The sequence below is a fragment of the Mastigoproctus giganteus genome, chromosome 7 (assembly GCF_048544385.1).
Source record: "Mastigoproctus giganteus isolate SK-2022 chromosome 7, ASM4854438v1, whole genome shotgun sequence".
NCBI lineage: Eukaryota > Metazoa > Arthropoda > Arachnida > Uropygi > Thelyphonidae > Mastigoproctus > Mastigoproctus giganteus.
Window position 1 is genome coordinate 29710245 of NC_143581.1, and position 18358 is coordinate 29728602.

Here is an 18358-nt window from a genome sequence, read left to right on the forward strand (position 1 = left end):
TGATGATTTCAAACGAAACATCCCCTGTCTTCAAATTCATTGAAACAATGTTATGTCAGGGGCCGCCAGTGTATACGATCAATTTTTCTCTTTGGCTTGCTCCACCAAAGTCACTAATAGGATTTCTTTTTTTCTTCCATCCCTTTTCTTCTTCTTCTCTTGCTTCTCCCTTTAAGTTAGTGACCCCACCGTAGAAGCTGATGTTCTGTGTGATGGATTTCATTATGGGCACAACAGCGGAGGTTGCCTGAGAAGTGGCAATAAGACAAGTCATTTGGATGAAATATTTCCCTTAAGTTCGGGACACGAAGACCAAATCTATTAGGATTAATGGTTCTCTTCGCGTTACCAACATAACGGGGGGATTTCGTTCGCGTTTGATAGAATTTGAAATACTGGGCTTTAATTAATGGTTAGAGATATTAGGAGGCACCGATATGTGGTGGTTATTAAATATTTTAAGGATTGTTTTAAAAAGGAGTAAAGGCGGATGAATTTAAAGAGGTCAATTTGTTGAATGACACACATTAAATACTTTGTTGAATTGTTTTCTGAAAAATAAGTTCTAAGAATTTACCCACTCAAGCAATGTGGGTTTGCTTTCCGTTTTTTTCCCAATTTCAACAGACAAGCAGGCTTTAGAACATGATATTTACAGATATCCACAGCGTGGAGATCAACACGAATTTGTATTTTTCAAAGTCTATAGCAGACGCCACTCAAAAGTTATTCGATCGGATTATATAGGTGAAAGTTTACACATTGTTGAAATAAGTTATAAAAATTAACTCATTGTTGAGAGTTAGAAAAGCTGCTCATTGTTGAGAGTTAGAAAAGCTGCTAATTGTTTATAGATAATTGTTGAAGAGAGTTAGAAAAGCTGCTCATTGTTTATAGATAATTGTTGATGAGAGTTAGAAAATCTGCTAATTGTTGAGAGTTAATGAAATTCACATTAACTTTCGACAATTAGAAATAATGCTGAACAAATGATTGTTGAAAGTTGCTAAAATATTTAGCAGTTATTTAGTTGGTGATAAAGAAACCGACAAAGGCAGAAAAGTTTAGGAAGCAAATTAAAATCAAAATGAATATTCTAAATAAGATACACTTAAGAAATTCAACAAAGACTAATCAAATCGAAAAGAGGATTCCTACATTTCACCTGAACTGTTTTTTGTTAATTTTATTTACTACAAAAAATTAAAAGACTAATAAATGTTTTAGGTATATAGCGCAAAAACTCAGAACCTCTTTCTTTCTTGATTATTTAGCAGCAATCACAAGTTTTTCATTAAAAATCTAACGAATCCGACAGGCCATCAACGTCTGCCCATCCTATCTATTACTAAATATTAGGGCCGGGGAGACTTAAATAGCGCCATTTGCCATAACATTTAGTAAAGTACACGTCGCCTGATAGCTGGTGGTGGAAGCATATTATGTTCTCCACTAAGTCCCTTCATGCGAGCCACTTACAACGGCCAAGAAGTAGCAAATAAGACAACAGTCATTTGGATGAAATATGTACCTCCCGCTAGCTCCAGAGGCGTAGATCACAACGATCAGGATTAATGGCTGTTGGAAACACCGAGTGAACGTGGATCCCGCTGATGTTCCAAAGTGGTTTGAAAAGGAGTCGGAATGCTAACAAAAGAAGTTTAGTTTCGAGGGCCAACCGGCGAAAGAGGCGCGGATATGTCTCCTAAAATGTAAAAGGAAATAAAGAAGAGATTAGTTTATCCTAGTAGACGCTGCCATTGTTCTTAACCGACTTTGTTGTCTCTTTTGCTTCCCCGCATGATCTTCGTTAAAGGTTATTGATATAACCTTTAACATTTGATGTGTCAGAGGTTACGAATATTTATCTGCCACGCCTTATTAAGGCTATTTACATTTAGATGACCGCTGGCCTTTGCTGGAGGTCGGAAGCTATTTAAATTTTAATAACTTTTGACCTTTGATGGGGACCGAAAAGTTATCGTGAAATGAAGATCAACGTAAAGTGCGTTAATCCTCAATAGAAAGTTGTTTCTTTGGAAACATTTGCTTGTCTTATGCGCCGGAAACTTCACTTAAGGCTAAAATTCGGAACAAAGAAATGCTTCTTAAAAGTCGGAAAGTTTTTAAAGAACACTAGGGCAACAAGTTAAGCCTTGCCGAACCGCGGGGTTAAAAGTAGCTTAGACAGAAGGGCTCCAAAAGTAACCTAATCTGGCCAGCTGGAACTGGACGGCTTTATTTCGCACGTTATCCCCTTTCAACATCCCCGGATTGCAAAAGAACTAAATTTAGAAGCCTTCCCTTTGCACCCTGCATGCAAAGACATCTAATATTGTTTTATAAACAATGAATCGCTGTGTGTAGCCAGAGAGAGAGAAAAGTTAAGGGACCACACACCGGAACTGGTTGCAAACAGAAGGCGTTTCTCTTTTGGCAATTTTACTTTTCTGTTTTAAATGATGCAGATCTTAAATATGAACACAAATTCAAAGGAGAACAGAGGGGGAAACTGATCTCAAGGGGGCGATAATTCCCCATCGACAAACCAGACTAGCGTTTTTCACTCTCCATACATTTTATCATCATTAAACGCTGATATAAATCACTTTCTGTGGATTTTTCATTAAAAGTTTTTATTATCGTCATCTTTGATTAAATTTTAGTGCTGATGGCAAGTGGATGATGAAGACGAAAAGCTAAAAATAGATAACCATCTACTGCGTTTTATTCTGCTACTGTTTGCGTAAGTAGTTCACCAGAGAGAAAGAGAAGGTAAACAGCATCCACAAACATCGCGCGCCTTTCTTCTTTGCCTGTCAATGTGGCAAGCCGGTAGTTGCAGCGAGATTCATTTGCTTAAGCTAGCAATTTGGACAGCCGTCAATGTTTAAGACGATCAAATTGAGAGAGAGAGAGAGAGGGAGAGCACAGAAAATAGATCAGTTCGCAAATAAATATTTATTACCCAATACGCAGCATCAGGAAAACCTCAAGAGTATCATTTGGAAACAGGAATGTTTATTGTTATTGCTAAAACTGCCTTTTCTTGCATGCGTAATGAAACTATTGGTCTACGTGATATAACTGTAAACAAGACATTTATTAAACGTCAAAGGTAATGCCAAAAGCCGCTGCTATTCTATTCTTTTGTTTAGCTTTTCTTTAACTAAACGGGTGACATCGGTATTACTCCTATATTTTTTTCTGTTAGTGTACACACATCGCAAAATTTTCATCTAATCTACTCTTTGTTGCCATAACTTTTTTCCACGCAGTATACATATAAAAGTTCGTAAATATGGATACACTGAGGTTTGTATAAACTATGAACTTCTATTCTTATAAGTAACATTGATATATCTAAGGATCTGTGATCCTCAAGACTTACCTATTGAAGACTGGAAGCCGAGGGCCCATTATCTGTATTCGAATGCACAGAGTTAAGGCGGCTGACAAAAGCAGGAATCCCACTCTCACCAGTGAATCCCACATCCACGGTGATACTATGCCTCTACCAAGGAGGATAAACCTGGTCAGTGGTGCACATCCTGAGGACTGGAGAAAAAGAAATGGAAGATGGTGTGCATGTGATTATTTTAGGGATTATAAACATCGGTTAGTTGGCCATTATGGAAAATTAAATCACAATTTAATCATCCTTGGAGTTGTCTTTCTTTAACGTGGAAAAGACACGAAATATCAAAAGTATCCTATTTTCATAATCAATAATTCAACATAAATCAAAAGCTACTTTCCACTGTTTCCATTAGACGTTTTTATTACAAAAAAAATAAATAATAATAAATAAATCAAAGGTATTAAGACAATTTTTTGTAGGTTTTTATTATGAAAGAAAATCAGAATAAATCAAAAATATTGAAGAAAATTGTGGTTTCTATCAAACGTTTTCATAAAAAAAATCAAAAGTATTAAGGGGAGTTATTTATGTTTGAATAATTAATTTATTTATTTATATCTTTGTTTAAAAAAAATCAACTGTGTTAAGAGAAGTGTTTTTGATTTTTTATAAATATATATTTAAAACGTAATTTGCTTTAAAATTTTAATTTAATTTGTAATTTGAAACAAATTGATTTGTTTTAAATACAGTAAGAGAGCTTACAGAAAAGAAAACCAGTATCTTGCAGAGTATTCAAATATAAGCAATGAAGGGACTTTGTTTATAAAAAGTACCTTTATTTATTATTAAAAATGGAACAAATCAAAAAGAAATAAGGAAGATTTTTGTGGATTATTTTATCGGGAAAAAAAGCACAGGTATTGACTATTTAATTACTTTTATTTTTTTAATTCAAAACAAATCAAAGGAATCAAGGAAACTAATTTTTTGTGGGTTTTTTTAATTACAAAAAATTCAAATGAGACGTAGTGCCTGATTTGTTTGAAGCTCTTTTATCACAAAGTGTTTAGGCGAATTTTTGATTTGTTTCAATTATTTATTTATAATTTTTAATTTTTTTAAAAACAAATGCAAGGTAACGAACAGCTTTTTAATTTTATATTAGAAAAAATTAGAAAAATAGTTTTCGACATGCTTTGGACTCGTCAGAATGCTGATATAAAAGTTTCCGTTACCAGAAAATGCTTTTGATGGTGAGCCTATAAACAGTTTAAAAGTTATTCACATATCCCTTATGCGTATCATGATCTACGATGCCCTCCCCATTGCTGTTTCTTTTTTTTGTAATTTTCTATTGACCAATTCGACGCACGTATTTAGAGAGTTAATAACCAGAACCACACAGCAAATGAAGAGAGAGAGAGAGAGAGAGAGAGAGAGAGCGCGTTTGTGCCTCACCCTTTGTCAGCTCAGTTCATTAATTACTTCAATAAATACCGGCTTCCTCTCCAAGATTTAGTAAATGATTCTAGGAAAAAAAATTCTTTAAGCAGAGAATTTTCCACTCATTTGAAAGTTAATGCACTTACCTTTGCCGAGGCTATTTCGTACACACAACACACAGCTAGAACGGTAAGGGCCTGCTCTTTGCACAACATCCCGAAAAGAGCTAACACCCAGGTTAAGGAACATCTCCACCAGTCTGGATAGAAAAACAGAAAACAGATTTACAGGTGGCTCGTTTCAATTTGACTGCGAATAGATGCATTCTTTTAGAATAATGAGTATAAGTTATCTACAGAAAGAATGGAAGAATTATATGATTAAATTTAAATAACAGTAAGTCACTTAATAGCAATTTTCTTTTAGAATTTCAATGATTTTTAGAAGACACCTGTTAAAATTCACGCTTTGATTCATTAATATAAAGTAGCATTGGGCTGATTGCATTACAATGTTAGTTCATCTAGTATTGTTCTTGCCAAAATTGTGAATACATCGTATGCAGTATTGTACATTAGTTTATCGAAAAGTATTGTTGGTAGTAAGTACACCAGTTCATCGAAAAGTAGTATTGTTGGTAGTAAGTATATTAGTTCATAGAAAAGTATTGTTGGTAGTTAGTACATTAGTTCATAGAAAAGTATTGTTGGTAGTTAGTACATTAGTTCATAGAAAAGTATTGTTGGGTAATAAGTACGTTAGGTAAGTTCATCGAAAATTAGATTTGTTGGTAGAAAAGTATTGTTGGGTAATAAGTACGTTAGGTAAGTTCATCGAAAATTAGATTTGTTGGTATAAAGGTATTATTGGTAACATGTATTGTTAATAATCGAAAAGTAGTATTGCTTGCTGCAGTGATACTTCGTCTAAAAGCAATTTTGGTGACAGTAGCAGTTCTTTGAAAAGTATTATTGTGTGATATTTGACAGTTCATCGAGATTATTATCAATGACAATATGCACTTATTAAACATAGTTCATTCAAGAGTTTTTCATCGTTCTAAGAAAATTCCACTGTTAGCAATAGTTACGAACATGGTACAGCATAATTACATCGTTAGAAAAGAAACATCACTTGATTTGAAAATTTCAGAACACAACTTTTTGTCTCCTCTAACTGTACTCCATAATTAAAAGATTTATTTCACGCATAAAGAATAATGTAATCAGTGCAAAATGATTGCATTATTCTTTATAAATTTCTCTAAAACGTTCATTGATTTTTTTAAGCGGAGGATATCATTATTCAAGTAATTAAAATGGGAAAAAAGGGTCTAACAAATAATATAAATTAGCCTTAATTTAGGCCGTTTCTGACCGAAGAATATCTTTTAAGAATCAGAAAGTCAAATTAGAAATCGTGCAGTGATGCGTAGCTGTTTACCCTCACAATGCAGCTGACGAAGTGGAACCCCTAACATGTCTACGAAGCTTAAAAATAATAAAAATAAAAAAAAAACATCAGCGAAGATATCTGTATGATCCCTTATTAATAATAATTATCACGTTTTAAAACCCGAAGGCGAAATGGGTGATGTATTTTATCTAAATGGTAATGGAGTCTAATTATAATAATAAAGTGAACGAATTAGCAAAGCTGGTGTGTGTGTGTGGGGCTAGGAAGCGAATTACTACCAGTACTCGGTAATCGATAATATTATCCACATGCAAACTCCAAAGGGAGAGCACTTCTTCATTCAAAACGTCAGACTTAATAAGTTACCAAAATATAGGAGAACGTGTTATGAATATAACGAACGCAAAGTGAATTAATTGCTTTTAAAAAATCAATAGTGGTGTCCAAAGATGAAAGAACAGGTTGTTTGTTTGTTGATTAAAGCCTCTCAGTTAAAAATATTTGTTTTTCTAACCCAACGTAATTGAAATATTCATTTGCTCTGCATATGGTCACCGCTGATTGCTTTGCTATTTGCCTGAACCAACAAAACTCCAACCACAGCGAATGTCTTAGGCTAAGAAATGGAATAACCTTCTAAAGAAAAAAGAATGCACTTGCGAGACGAGGAACATTCCAATAAAATCAGCTTGGTGGGTAATGCGAAGGCTTTGAAGTTTGTGGCCATCTCATAAACGCCGAGTTTAAATGAGCTAGCGAATCCTTAACTGGAAAGTTTTCACCGTGAATACAACTGTGGCTGATAGATACCTCGACGTCGACCATAACACTCTTTCCATTCTTCGACCCCCTTTTCTTGTTCCTCCCCTTGAAACAGCTGCCGAGCTACAGGAGAAAAGCGGCAAACATCACTCATGCCATCTTTTAAGGAAACTTCATCCAGGGACCCACATATCACTTTGGCATGGACGCCAAGACCTTTGAAGGTCATTCATCTTAGACGTAGAAATCCCTAGTAGTGTGAAAGCCTCGGACTATAATCAGGTGGGTGCAAAAATCTTCGTCCATGTCCTGCTTAAAATGAACAGCTATAAAGGTGACATATTTTCTCACGAAATTTATAATATATGACTTTATCCCGCAATCTTTTCAACAACCCATGACTTTCCTCACCTATTTCTCGCTAGCGTTTAAAGGCTGATCAAAGAAAAAACTAAACCTAAATGGAATTCTAAATTGATTTTAAGAATCCCAACAATGCCATCCACATTAATATTACCACATTCCTCAAGAAACAAAAAAACGGGGACACCACGAATAAATTAGCGATACACAAACAGCAAATAATTAAAATATAATTACATTTTTAAGTGTATTTAAATGACATAACTCCTCTAAAAATACCCACAACACCTTTCGAACGGATCCCAGGTGCAATTAATTTTGATAGGAACGTGTTGCTTTCTCAGGATGCTTAATTATGTTTATCAAGTGCCAACAACAAATCCCCAGAGGATATTAGCTGAAATTTTCGTGTTTAGTAATAAATATGCTTTAAGGTTTGTGTACTATTTAATAAGCAACACGTACATCGCAGTTAATAACTTGAAGATTACCTCAAGAGGATGCTACAGGTTACGTCAATAGGAACTCCAGCATGGTGGTGTACGAAAGACTGAGCATGCAATTTCCTCCGGTTATTAAACCTTCTACTTCGTGTGCTCTTTATTAAACTTGGTGATAATAAAAAAAACACGCCAATATGTGTTTATAGAATTATCGACAAAGTTCAGGAGTGAAAGATAGGCACGTGGTCAACTACCTTGTTTGAGTTTAAATGTCAATCACTCCTACAAATCCTTGATGGAAAACGGGTACCCCATTTCTTACAGGATTAATCAACACAGCTCGTTCAGAACTAAAGTTGCTATGAAAACGAAAACTAAATTAGCATATCTAATTTTGTTATGAACTAGCTGCCATGGAAATATGACAGCTTATTTACATCGTACAAGTTCCGAAAAATTAAGGTCATCTTTGCGAGGGTTAATTGAAAGCTAATATACCGTCTGTAGAACATGATTTCAAAAAAAAAAAAAAGGCCGAAATTAATAATAATAAAAAAAAGTTTTATAAGCAGACTCGCTGGAGTTGTTTATAATTCACACTCGTTCATCGATAGGGATATTAGGGCCGGTTATCGTCAATGACTTTTTGTAGAAGTTTCGAAAAATCGCAGATGTATGGCCCTGATTTAACCGCTACTGACAACGTGCGAAAATTAATGCTCCCATTAACACCAGCCTTGTCAAAAATTTTGCTGTTGGGAACAACTAACTTTATCATCAATTACTTTTAGGAATAAATTTCGAATCATCTGTTTGCGCTTGGATGCTCTATTTACATTAAATATTGATTATTGTCCTAATAGGATTTTCGTGAAGCTTTATTAGTTTAAAAAGTCAGGTCAGGCAGTAATAAGAAAATTGACGTATTGAACCCTGAAATTGAAAAAGAAAGAGGATCTCACTTGATGGAACGAGCTAAATAGACTTAAGTATATTACTTAAAATCATTTTATCAAGATAGTGTGTCAAATCAAATAAAGGTGTAGAAAATGCAGATCGAAATTGCACTGATTTAAAATCTACTTGGTAAAAATTGAGTTAATGGTTCATTTATTTTAATTTTTTCTTTAATTTTTATAAATTGAAACAGTTTTTAAAATTATTTTTACGTGATAACATTTTGAAACAATTCGCATATTTGAAAAACTAATACTTCTATTTTGAGAAATTATCTCAAAATTTTGAGGGAATTTTTAGGATGAAAAATTTTTCCTGAATTTTTGAAATTTTTGAACATCGTGTTATATACCAGAAATTTAAAAAATGAGCGGAACCTCATCCTGATATATAGTCAAGCAACCCCATTTTATCAAGATAGTTTGTCAAATCAAATATAGGTGTAGAAAAGTCAGATCGAAACCACACTAATTTAAAACATTTTTATCAAATCTACAATAAACTTGATAAAATTTATCTGGTATTTTATTGGTGAAATTTTCAAAAAAAATTATAAAAAAAAATTAATGCACTCCAGTTTTCTTTAAAAAAAAAAAAACGAAAGTGAGCAAATAATTGAAAATCCCGTGTCTCTAAATGCTTGTATCCTTCGGTCGGTTTGCCACTTTTCACTTAAACGAAGAAAATCAGAGTTTTCGGGGACAAAAACCACGCAACCTCGCCTAAGACCGATTAACTCAGCCACGTTGTGAAAGAAAACCAATAAATTCTCATTTAGTTGACGGGATTCGAACTCAATCGTTTTCCAGCTGATGTGGGACAGCAGTGATCATAACCCTGAGGGCAATGAACACAGCGATGTTTATTAAAAAATGTAAAATCGAAACGTTGCTGGAAGTGGTTTTCTCAAAGGATACCCAGTAACGCGAGAGATCTTATTCTCTACAATGACTAAATTAAGACAGTAAGCATTAATACGTTAGTTCCTCTTGGTCATCAAAGATCCTCCAACACTTTTACAAACACCCGTTGTTGCATTGCAAGTGCGCTTACGACCGTAAAAGTTTAATGACCCTGCTATCGAAGAAGCACATGCTATTAAACAGAAAGAAACGAACGATATTTAGATCCCTTAAGAGCACCTATTGTCTCTCCATATCTCATCGCTCCTATAACATCCTCTCCTTTATCTCAACGAACATGGAAACTTATTCAGCCAACTCGAACGAAGAATCCTCTTTTTTTTTTCGTTGAATTATGCCCACATTACTCTACTTTGCTACACCAAATGAACTACACAGAGATAGAAAAATATACCTGAAAATGTGAATGCATTAGACAATTGCCTCGCAGTTCAAAGCATGAACATTAATTCTGGTTGAATCTCCTGCAAGGCAGTGGGCTCACTCCAAGTGGATGGTAACATTATGAAGCATTTTTAATTCCATTAAGTAGCTCACTTAAGAGTAATAATAAAAGTATATTTTCATTCGTGTCAAGTGCAAGGAATCCAGCTAAAAACCCATTAAAATAAATTCCCCTGGGCAAATATTCGTAAGGAAATTGTTACAAAATTTATATTCGACCCTTACAGTGAACTTTTAAAGTTAGCTGGAATTATAATTTATAATTCTTAAGTACCCCTCGTGTAACGATACGCCCCATTAACCGGCTCCTTATTTCATTATGGCTATAACAGATAATCTTTTCGTAGTTTTACATGAATAAATGAAGGAGGGCCACATTTATTAAAGTGTTCTGGCATGGCAATGCATTTTTTTCTTTATTATTATCAAAACCTGTATTTTGTGGATCATCAGTGTATTAATGAGATACACTAGGCCCACGGTCATAAATGGGGGAACATTTCAAGTTTCTTATATTGATAGGTGTCGCTTCGGGCTCAATCATCAAATAACTTTTTCTTTATTTTTTTTTATATTACTTTGAATGAAACTTGAAATCGCTTTGATATGGACTATTTTTATAAAAAAAAAATCTTAAAGAATTGATTAACCCTGTAATGGTGGCGCCTCCATTTGTAACAAAGATGGTGGCGTAAGACCTGACAGGGAACAAAAAAAAAATTTTTTTTTTTATAGCTGAACTTTTAATGTAATTAATGTATTTATATATAATTGTGGTTTACTCTTTAATTATTAATATAATCCACTACCTAACAGAGTATTTTAATTAATGTAGTTCTATCTGTATTATTATTTTAAATTTCTCTTTCCATCAATCATTCAGTTGAAATAAATCCGTTTATAAATGTGGAAAATCCACTGAAATACGAGAACAAATTGAATTTATTTCGAAGGTTTTTTTTGGTCACGTGATCTATGTAGATGGCATCGACTGAGGAAAAATCCAACGTTGCCATATAACAAGTTTTTCATATCACTTGGCGTGTGTAATGAGAAGAGCCACAAATTCGTTACGATGTTTCTTCTAACATACAATAAAAAAATCTTTCTAAGTTTTTACAAGAAAAATTTGCATACGAATTTCTTTTTTTTTATTATTTCCTTTTTTTTTTTTTTGCTCCTTGAGGAGAAGAATACACACCCACCCACACATCCACCTATACTAGAGCGTGGTACAGGTGCGAGGAAAAATAAATGAATTCTCAGTAAGCGAGTGGTTTCTTCAGCAATAGCAAAACCGTTTGGGCCTCTGAGGACTAATTACAATGAGATTTTCTACACAAAGCAAAAGCAAGCGAACCTTCACTCCGCTACGCAGCACAATTACGATCCTACCAGGACTGCAACGGAAACGAACGAAAAAATTATTGCGTTCACGTTAACAAAAAAAAAAAAAGGAAAAAAACCGTAAGAAGTTGGAAGCATTTCCTTAAGAAATAGATGAAAAAGGCAGGTGAGCTCTTTCCGATGTTGACTGATTACTTGTAATTGTTTACATTTGCTAGCATGAAAGCTTTTTTAATTTTTTTTTTTTCATTTGAAAACACATTTAGAGATTACATGGCAAGTAAAAAAATCGCTGCTATCAAAAAATATAATTTAATTTTTTTGGTGATATTAAAATAAATAATTAATTCGACATCTATATAAAAATATTGAAAGTTTAATATAAAATTAAAATTCATTAATAAAAAGAGCCAATCAATCAAATAAAATAAAGGTATTCTTTAATATAAATGGCATTATGTTTAGTACAACTTCGTTGCAACCTGCTGTTTGAAAACACATTTGTGATTACAATGCAAATAAAAAAAAAAAAATCGCTGTTATCAAAAAATATATTTTTAGTTTTTTGGTGACATTAAAAGAAATAATTGATAAAAATCTATATAAAAATATTGAAAGTTTAATATAAAATTAAAATTCATTAATAAAAAGAGCCAATTAATAAAATAAAGGTATTCTTTAATATAAATGGCATTACGTTTAGTACAACTTCGTTGCAACTTGCTGTTTGAAAACGCATTTGGGATTACAATGCAAATCAAAAAAAATCGCTGTTATCAAAAAATATATTTTTAGTTTTTTGGTGACATTAAAAGAAATAATTGATTAAAAATCTATATAAAAATATTGAAAGTTTAATATAAAATTAAAATTCATTAATGAAAAGAGCCAATTAATAAAATAAAATAAAGGTATTCTTTATTATAAATGACTAAGTTTAGCACCACAGTACCAGTTGACACGAGCAAGAGATTACTTGTGGTTTATGGTCTACGTGCGATCAACGAAAATGCCAAGGGAAGAAGGAAAAACAAAACAAACAAAAAAAATGGCTTCTCAGTTTTTTTTTTTTTTTTTACAATTTCGGGAGCAGCGAAGTAAATCCAAACACTTCGTTGCAACCTGCTGTTTAGAAAAATCTCAAACGGTTTCGTTGCGGAACATTTACAAGACAAGTGAAAAACTGACTATTCCGCAGCTAGTGGGAAGTCGTCCTTTCTTTAGCATTAAATGAAACGTAAAGAAAATGTTCAATGTACAGTGCGGTGAAGGATTTTTTTTTTCTACTCTTTTTATTGTATATTTGGTAGCGGAGACATTTATTTAGTAAACTTCTCTTTACTTTGGTGACTTTGGAAGATAAAACGTGGCGTCGAACGGACTTATTTAGTCAACAAGCGCGGGACGGGCTGTCGTTTCATTTGTGGCGCCTGCGCGGTGACGCTGTTGACGGCACAAAACAATTACGGTTAAAAATGTAGATGTCAAGGCCCACGACAAAACTTGATGGGAGGCGTTTGTCTCCCATAAAGAGAACCCGAAGTGGTCAAGACGGTTGTCAAACTCGTCTTAAGTGTAAAATCGATGTTTATGCAATTATTTCGGTGGTGTGCCACGAGGCAGACGATTTGATCATTGCTCTGACTCATCTTCGTTTCAATCTAAGGCATGGCACATTACTGTTGAGTCACTTGTAATTGATTATACAAAAGCTATTGGTTCTAGGATGTTTCTACTGTTGCCAAGAGACATATCCTTCCTTGTTAGGAGACCTATTCTTAAAAACCCCAAAGCTTCTTCGTCTGAGCTGAAAAGAGAATGGGAAGAACATACAGGAGTGGTAGCAAGTGCAGTAACAGTCAGATGACGCCTCTTCAAAAATGGACTTGTAGCCCGTCGTCCTAAGAAACAGAAACCCCCCTCCTCACACAAAAAATGAAAAAGGCCCGATTAATTTGGTGTAAGGAGCATGTCAAATGGATCCCCGAGCAGTGGAAGTCAGTTATTTTCTCGGATGAGAAGAAATTCATCTTCCATGGCTCTGATGGGAGACAAACGATTGGCCACAGACGTGGTGAAGAACACCATCCAGACTGTATGGTGTCTACAGTGAAATTCCCTACCAGCCAAATGATATGGGGCTGCATTTCGTTTCGCGGAGTAGGTCACCTACAGTTTATAAAAGGTTCCGTAAATGCCAAGTAACTGCATCTTTCAGGACGACTCTGCTCTTTGTCATCGGGCGAAAAGTGTAAGTAGGCACTTGTGTAGTTACTTGAGCTTCATTTCTGCATTAGAGGTTCGAGAGTAATGTGTTTACATTTGTTACAGGTGAAAAAATGGTTGGAAGAACGGTCCATTACAGCTGTTAGCTGGCCAGGAATCAGCCCGGACCTGAACCCCATAGAGAACGGTTGTCATCGTGTGGAATCTGCAGTGAATCTGTGGAAGTTGCCAGAAAGAAACCAAAGACCCTTCGTGAACTTCAGGAAGCCATAATTCGTGTTTGGAACCACGAACTATCAGTTGGTTTTCTTCAGAAATTGATCTTGTCAATGGCTCAACGGTGTGCTGTTGTCATCAGAGTTGTCATCAGTTTGCACTGGTGAACTTTTCATTTTGTTTTCCATTTAAAACGATAAACTGAAGCAAATTGAGGGCTTCTGATAACATTTCAGCCATAATTGTCATGTTTACAAAAACTGTTGTATAAAGGTTGCAAATGCTCATTTTGGAATGTTTTGAGAGCACCTGTCAAATATTACTTAGCTTTGCCTTAACTATTAAGAAATATCTTTTTTTTATATTTCTATTTGTGATGCTAGTCATTAACGTAACATACCATCGCGAAAAAGGGTTAGAAATGTGAAATTTCAAGGTGATGCACTTTCTTTGAACACCAGTGTATCCTTTCATGTCAGGAGACAAATTGTATCGTTACTAAAAGATTCTATTGTTTCATTGTTACTAAAAGATTCTATTGTTTCATTGTTACTAAAAGATCGATTCTGTTGTTTTATCGTTGTTAAAATTCCGTTATATTCTTGCTAAGAGACGAGTGTCCTTTCTAGTTAGGAGACCGATTTTATTAGTTCTAAGAGACATCCTTTCTTGTTTGAGAAAGATTCTATTATTGCTAACAGATATCCTTTCTTGTTAGGAGACCGTTCTGTTGTTACTAAGAGACCGATTGTATTGTATCAATTTTACTGAAAGACCGATTCTGTTCTTCATTGTTGCTAAAATACTCATTCTATTATTGTTTAAGTAGTGTTTCATTGTCACTAAAATATAGTGTTGTTTTATTGTTGTTAAAATTCTGATTATATTCTCGCTAAGAGACGTGTCCTTTCTTGTTGGGAGACCGATTCTGATATTGTTAAGACACATCCTGTCTTGTTGTAAAAGATTCTATTGTTGCTAACAGACACATCCTTTCTTGTTAGGAGATCGATTTTATTTTTTTCATTGTTACTAAGAGACCAATTCTGTTGTTTTATAGTTAAAATACTGATTCTGTTTTATAATTAAAATACTGATTCTATTGTTTTATTTAAATATCGATTCTGTTGTTTCGTTGCTACTAAAGATCAAGTCCTGTTACTAGAAGACATTCATTGTTCCACTATTGTCAGGAGAGCTTTTCGTTTGTTATGCTCTTGTAAGGAGACATTCCACTGTTTAACTAGTGTTGTCAGGGAAACAACCTTTCGTTTTCTAAGCGACTAGGTCACTTTACTGTCTATATACACTGAGTGATCACTGAATTATGACCACCCCTATGAAAACTGAATGCGACCCGTTAACCATGTGAGGTACGAGAGTGCGCAGTTAGTCGACCTACATAGCATAAATAAGGTGTCATTGGTTCAGTAGGTAGTAAAATTCCGAGCGGGATGGGTAAAAGGAAGGAAGGAAGGAAGGATTTATCGGATTTTGATAAAGGACAGATTGTGGGAGCTCGACGAGCTGGTGCCTCGATTTCCCAAACGGCTGAACTGATGGGGTGTTCGAGAGCTGCCGTTGTTAAAGCGTACCACAACTGGCGTCAGAATGGTCAAACAACGACCCGACGGCAAAACTGCAAAGGTCACCGAAAAGTCGATGTTAGAGGTGAGCGCCGGGTCCGACGACTCGTACAGGCGAACAGGCGCAGCACTGTTGTAGGGTTGACTACCCAATACAACATGGGTCAACCCGGAACAATATCTGGCACGACCATGCGTCGCACGTATGGGCTATACCAGCAGACGACCCCTACGGCATCCTCTCCTAACGAAGGTTCATCGGCGTAAAACACTCGCCTGGGGCAAAGAGCATGCAAGTTGGATGTTAGAAGACTGGAAGAAGGTGTGCTGGTCGGATGAGACGAGTCCCGTTATTTACTCCACATCGTGGATGGTCGTGTACGGATTTGGCGTCAACAACATGAGGCTCTTGATCCATCATGTATGATATCAAAAGTGTAGGCAGGTGACGGCGATTGTATGGTGTGGGGCATGTTTCACTTGCAGGAACTTGGACCCCTGGTGCATGTGGAACAACGTAGCAGTGGTCTTCGCTATCGTCAACTGCTTGCTGTGTACACCTCGCTTTGTTACACTTTTTTTCCCGAATGGCGATGGTATCTTCCAAGATGACAATGCGCCGAGCCATCGGGCACTCGTTGTGCAGCAATGGTTGGAGGAACACAGTTCTGACTTCCAGCGTATCGATTGGCCTCCGAACTCAACCGATATCAATCTCAGAGCGCTTGTGGACACTATGGAAAGGCATATCAGGCGTCTGGATACACCAATCATCTCCATACCTGCACTGCTGACCGCATTACACATAGCTTGGTTGGCCATACCTCCCGAACGCTTGTTGAATCAATGCCACGTCGGATAGCTGCTGTACTGAGGGCAAAAGGAGGACCTACGAAGTATTAGGTAGGTGGTCAAAATTCAGTGATCACTCAGTGTATTTCCTTTGCGAGATTATGCTGTTCAAATGGATAGGTTAGAGTTACCTGTCCGTTATCCAGGGCAATATGTAACTTAACACAGATATCGAAAAAAATGCCCACTAAAGTGTAAAAGTTTGATAGCTGAAGTGGGAATGTGCACATTGAAATGGCTTACCTGGTTTACTTGAGTGGTATCTCCTTTTGATAAAGTACAGTAAGGCACTTAGGTAGAATACGGCTGACAGTAGCTCGGCCCGGCCCACTACACCTGTTACCTGCAGGAGAGAGAAAATACATCTCTAACATTGGGCATTGGCATAACTGAACATTATCATATAATCAACAGTCTGATGAAGCGAACTTGAGTTGGGCAATTGAGTATGGCAACAGTATTATTCGTCAGAGATCAAATACCTACCTAAGCAGATGTTAAACCCTTACTGCAGTTTCTCTGACAAGAACGGTCTTTCTAAAATCCAGCAGCATCTAAAAGTAGGAAACTTCTCTAATTCAATAGAATAAGGAGGACGAATAAGGTAAATATCTACTCCATACAAATAGCGTTAGTAGATATTTAGTTGCCGATACCATTGACGAGGTGGATCCACAGTACGCTCCAAAACTACAAACAATTTTCAGCGCAGTCTTGTACATAACTTTAAACCTTTAGCCTTAGAACCATAAAAAACAATGCAACAATAAGAGAAATAATTGCCAAAGAACTTGGAACTGTGATGGAAAACATATAACAAAAGCTGTTCACAATGTCCGATAAGTAACTCCCACTTTTTGGTTTTCTTCAAAGATCTAGTAGTCTTTGCAAATTCAAGTCAGATTTTTGTATAAAGTTGGTGGAATTTGCCCAGATTAGACGGAAACTTTAACGGCTTTCCTTGGATATCCTTGTCAATATCATTAATGAAAATTAGAAATAGAGAATCTAACACTGGGCCCTGAGGGACCCCACTCGTCACACTGATCCACTCTGAAGACTGACGGTTTATAACAACCCTCTTGTCTCATCTTTTAACCGAATTGCGAATTCTTAGTTAGTGATTTTATCTTCCAGTTCATCAAGAATCTTTGGTTGGTAAAGATTTTTGGTCTCTGCTTTGGCCAACCTCATACGAAGAAGGTTTTGGTTTTTTTTTTTTTTTTTTTTTTTAGGAGCATTAGCAACTAAGGCCATATTGCTCCAGGGATATGCGGTGGTCATTCCCTGACCTTTCCGCATCCTCCGTATTTGGTGGTGATGGGCTCGAACCCCGGTCTAATCAAGAAGCGTGTGGTATGCACTGCTGCTCCTTCCCACCTGGCTACGGAGGCGCCTACGAAGAAGGAACAAGGTGTAAAATCTGGACCTCTACTGGATGTTTAAGACATCCTATCCACCTTCCAGAAAGCGAATGTCCAGTCAAGCAAAGACGGTTAGTGCATAATGTGGACGGATCCCATCCTCTATGAATAGTTCTTGAACGTTTGTCAACTGCACTAGTGGCCAAAAGTGTGGAAACTTTTGAAAAAATTGAAATTTTTTACTTTTTTTAAGTTAAAATTAAGTTTTTGCGCAGAGTGGAAAGTTCACCTGTCCACCATGGAACTGTAGTATGCTTGCTAATTTTCTTCTTAGCGGAGCGTTCTGTAGCACGAAGTAAGGCAACCTGTACATAGAATGCATATTCTGAGGCATTGAACTTGTTCAAAGACCGGCGAGTGTCAACGTTAAAATCCTGGTGAATTGAAGACATAAATAAAGGCCATTTGATGGTTTTGATAGAAAATCTAAGATCTTTTGGAGGAGGAGAAGGAGGGGGACCTGTAGTATTTGGAAGAAGAGATACCTTAAAAGTGATTGCTCGGTGGTCAATGTTTGTGTAGTCAGTATGTATGGTCCAATCAGAGATCCTCGAGGAAATGGCAGGCGTTGAAATGGTTAAATCAATGTTTC

General features: G+C 35.8%; 1 protein-coding gene across 3 annotated transcripts in view; it reads right to left on the reverse strand.

Moving 5' to 3' along the window:
* LOC150082780 (protein O-mannosyl-transferase Tmtc3-like) overlaps positions 1 to 18358 on the reverse strand; it is a 204851-nt gene that overhangs the window by 24206 nt on the left and 162287 nt on the right. For all 3 annotated transcript variants that reach the window (XM_090377595.1, XM_090377596.1, XM_090377594.1), the window contains 3 exons: positions 16586 to 16685; positions 4954 to 5066; positions 3392 to 3558 (listed from right to left, as the gene is read on the reverse strand). In XM_090377595.1, the coding sequence (XP_090233721.1) occupies positions 3392 to 3558; positions 4954 to 5066; positions 16586 to 16685 (380 nt within the window). The remainder of the gene's footprint in view (positions 1 to 3391; positions 3559 to 4953; positions 5067 to 16585; positions 16686 to 18358) is intronic.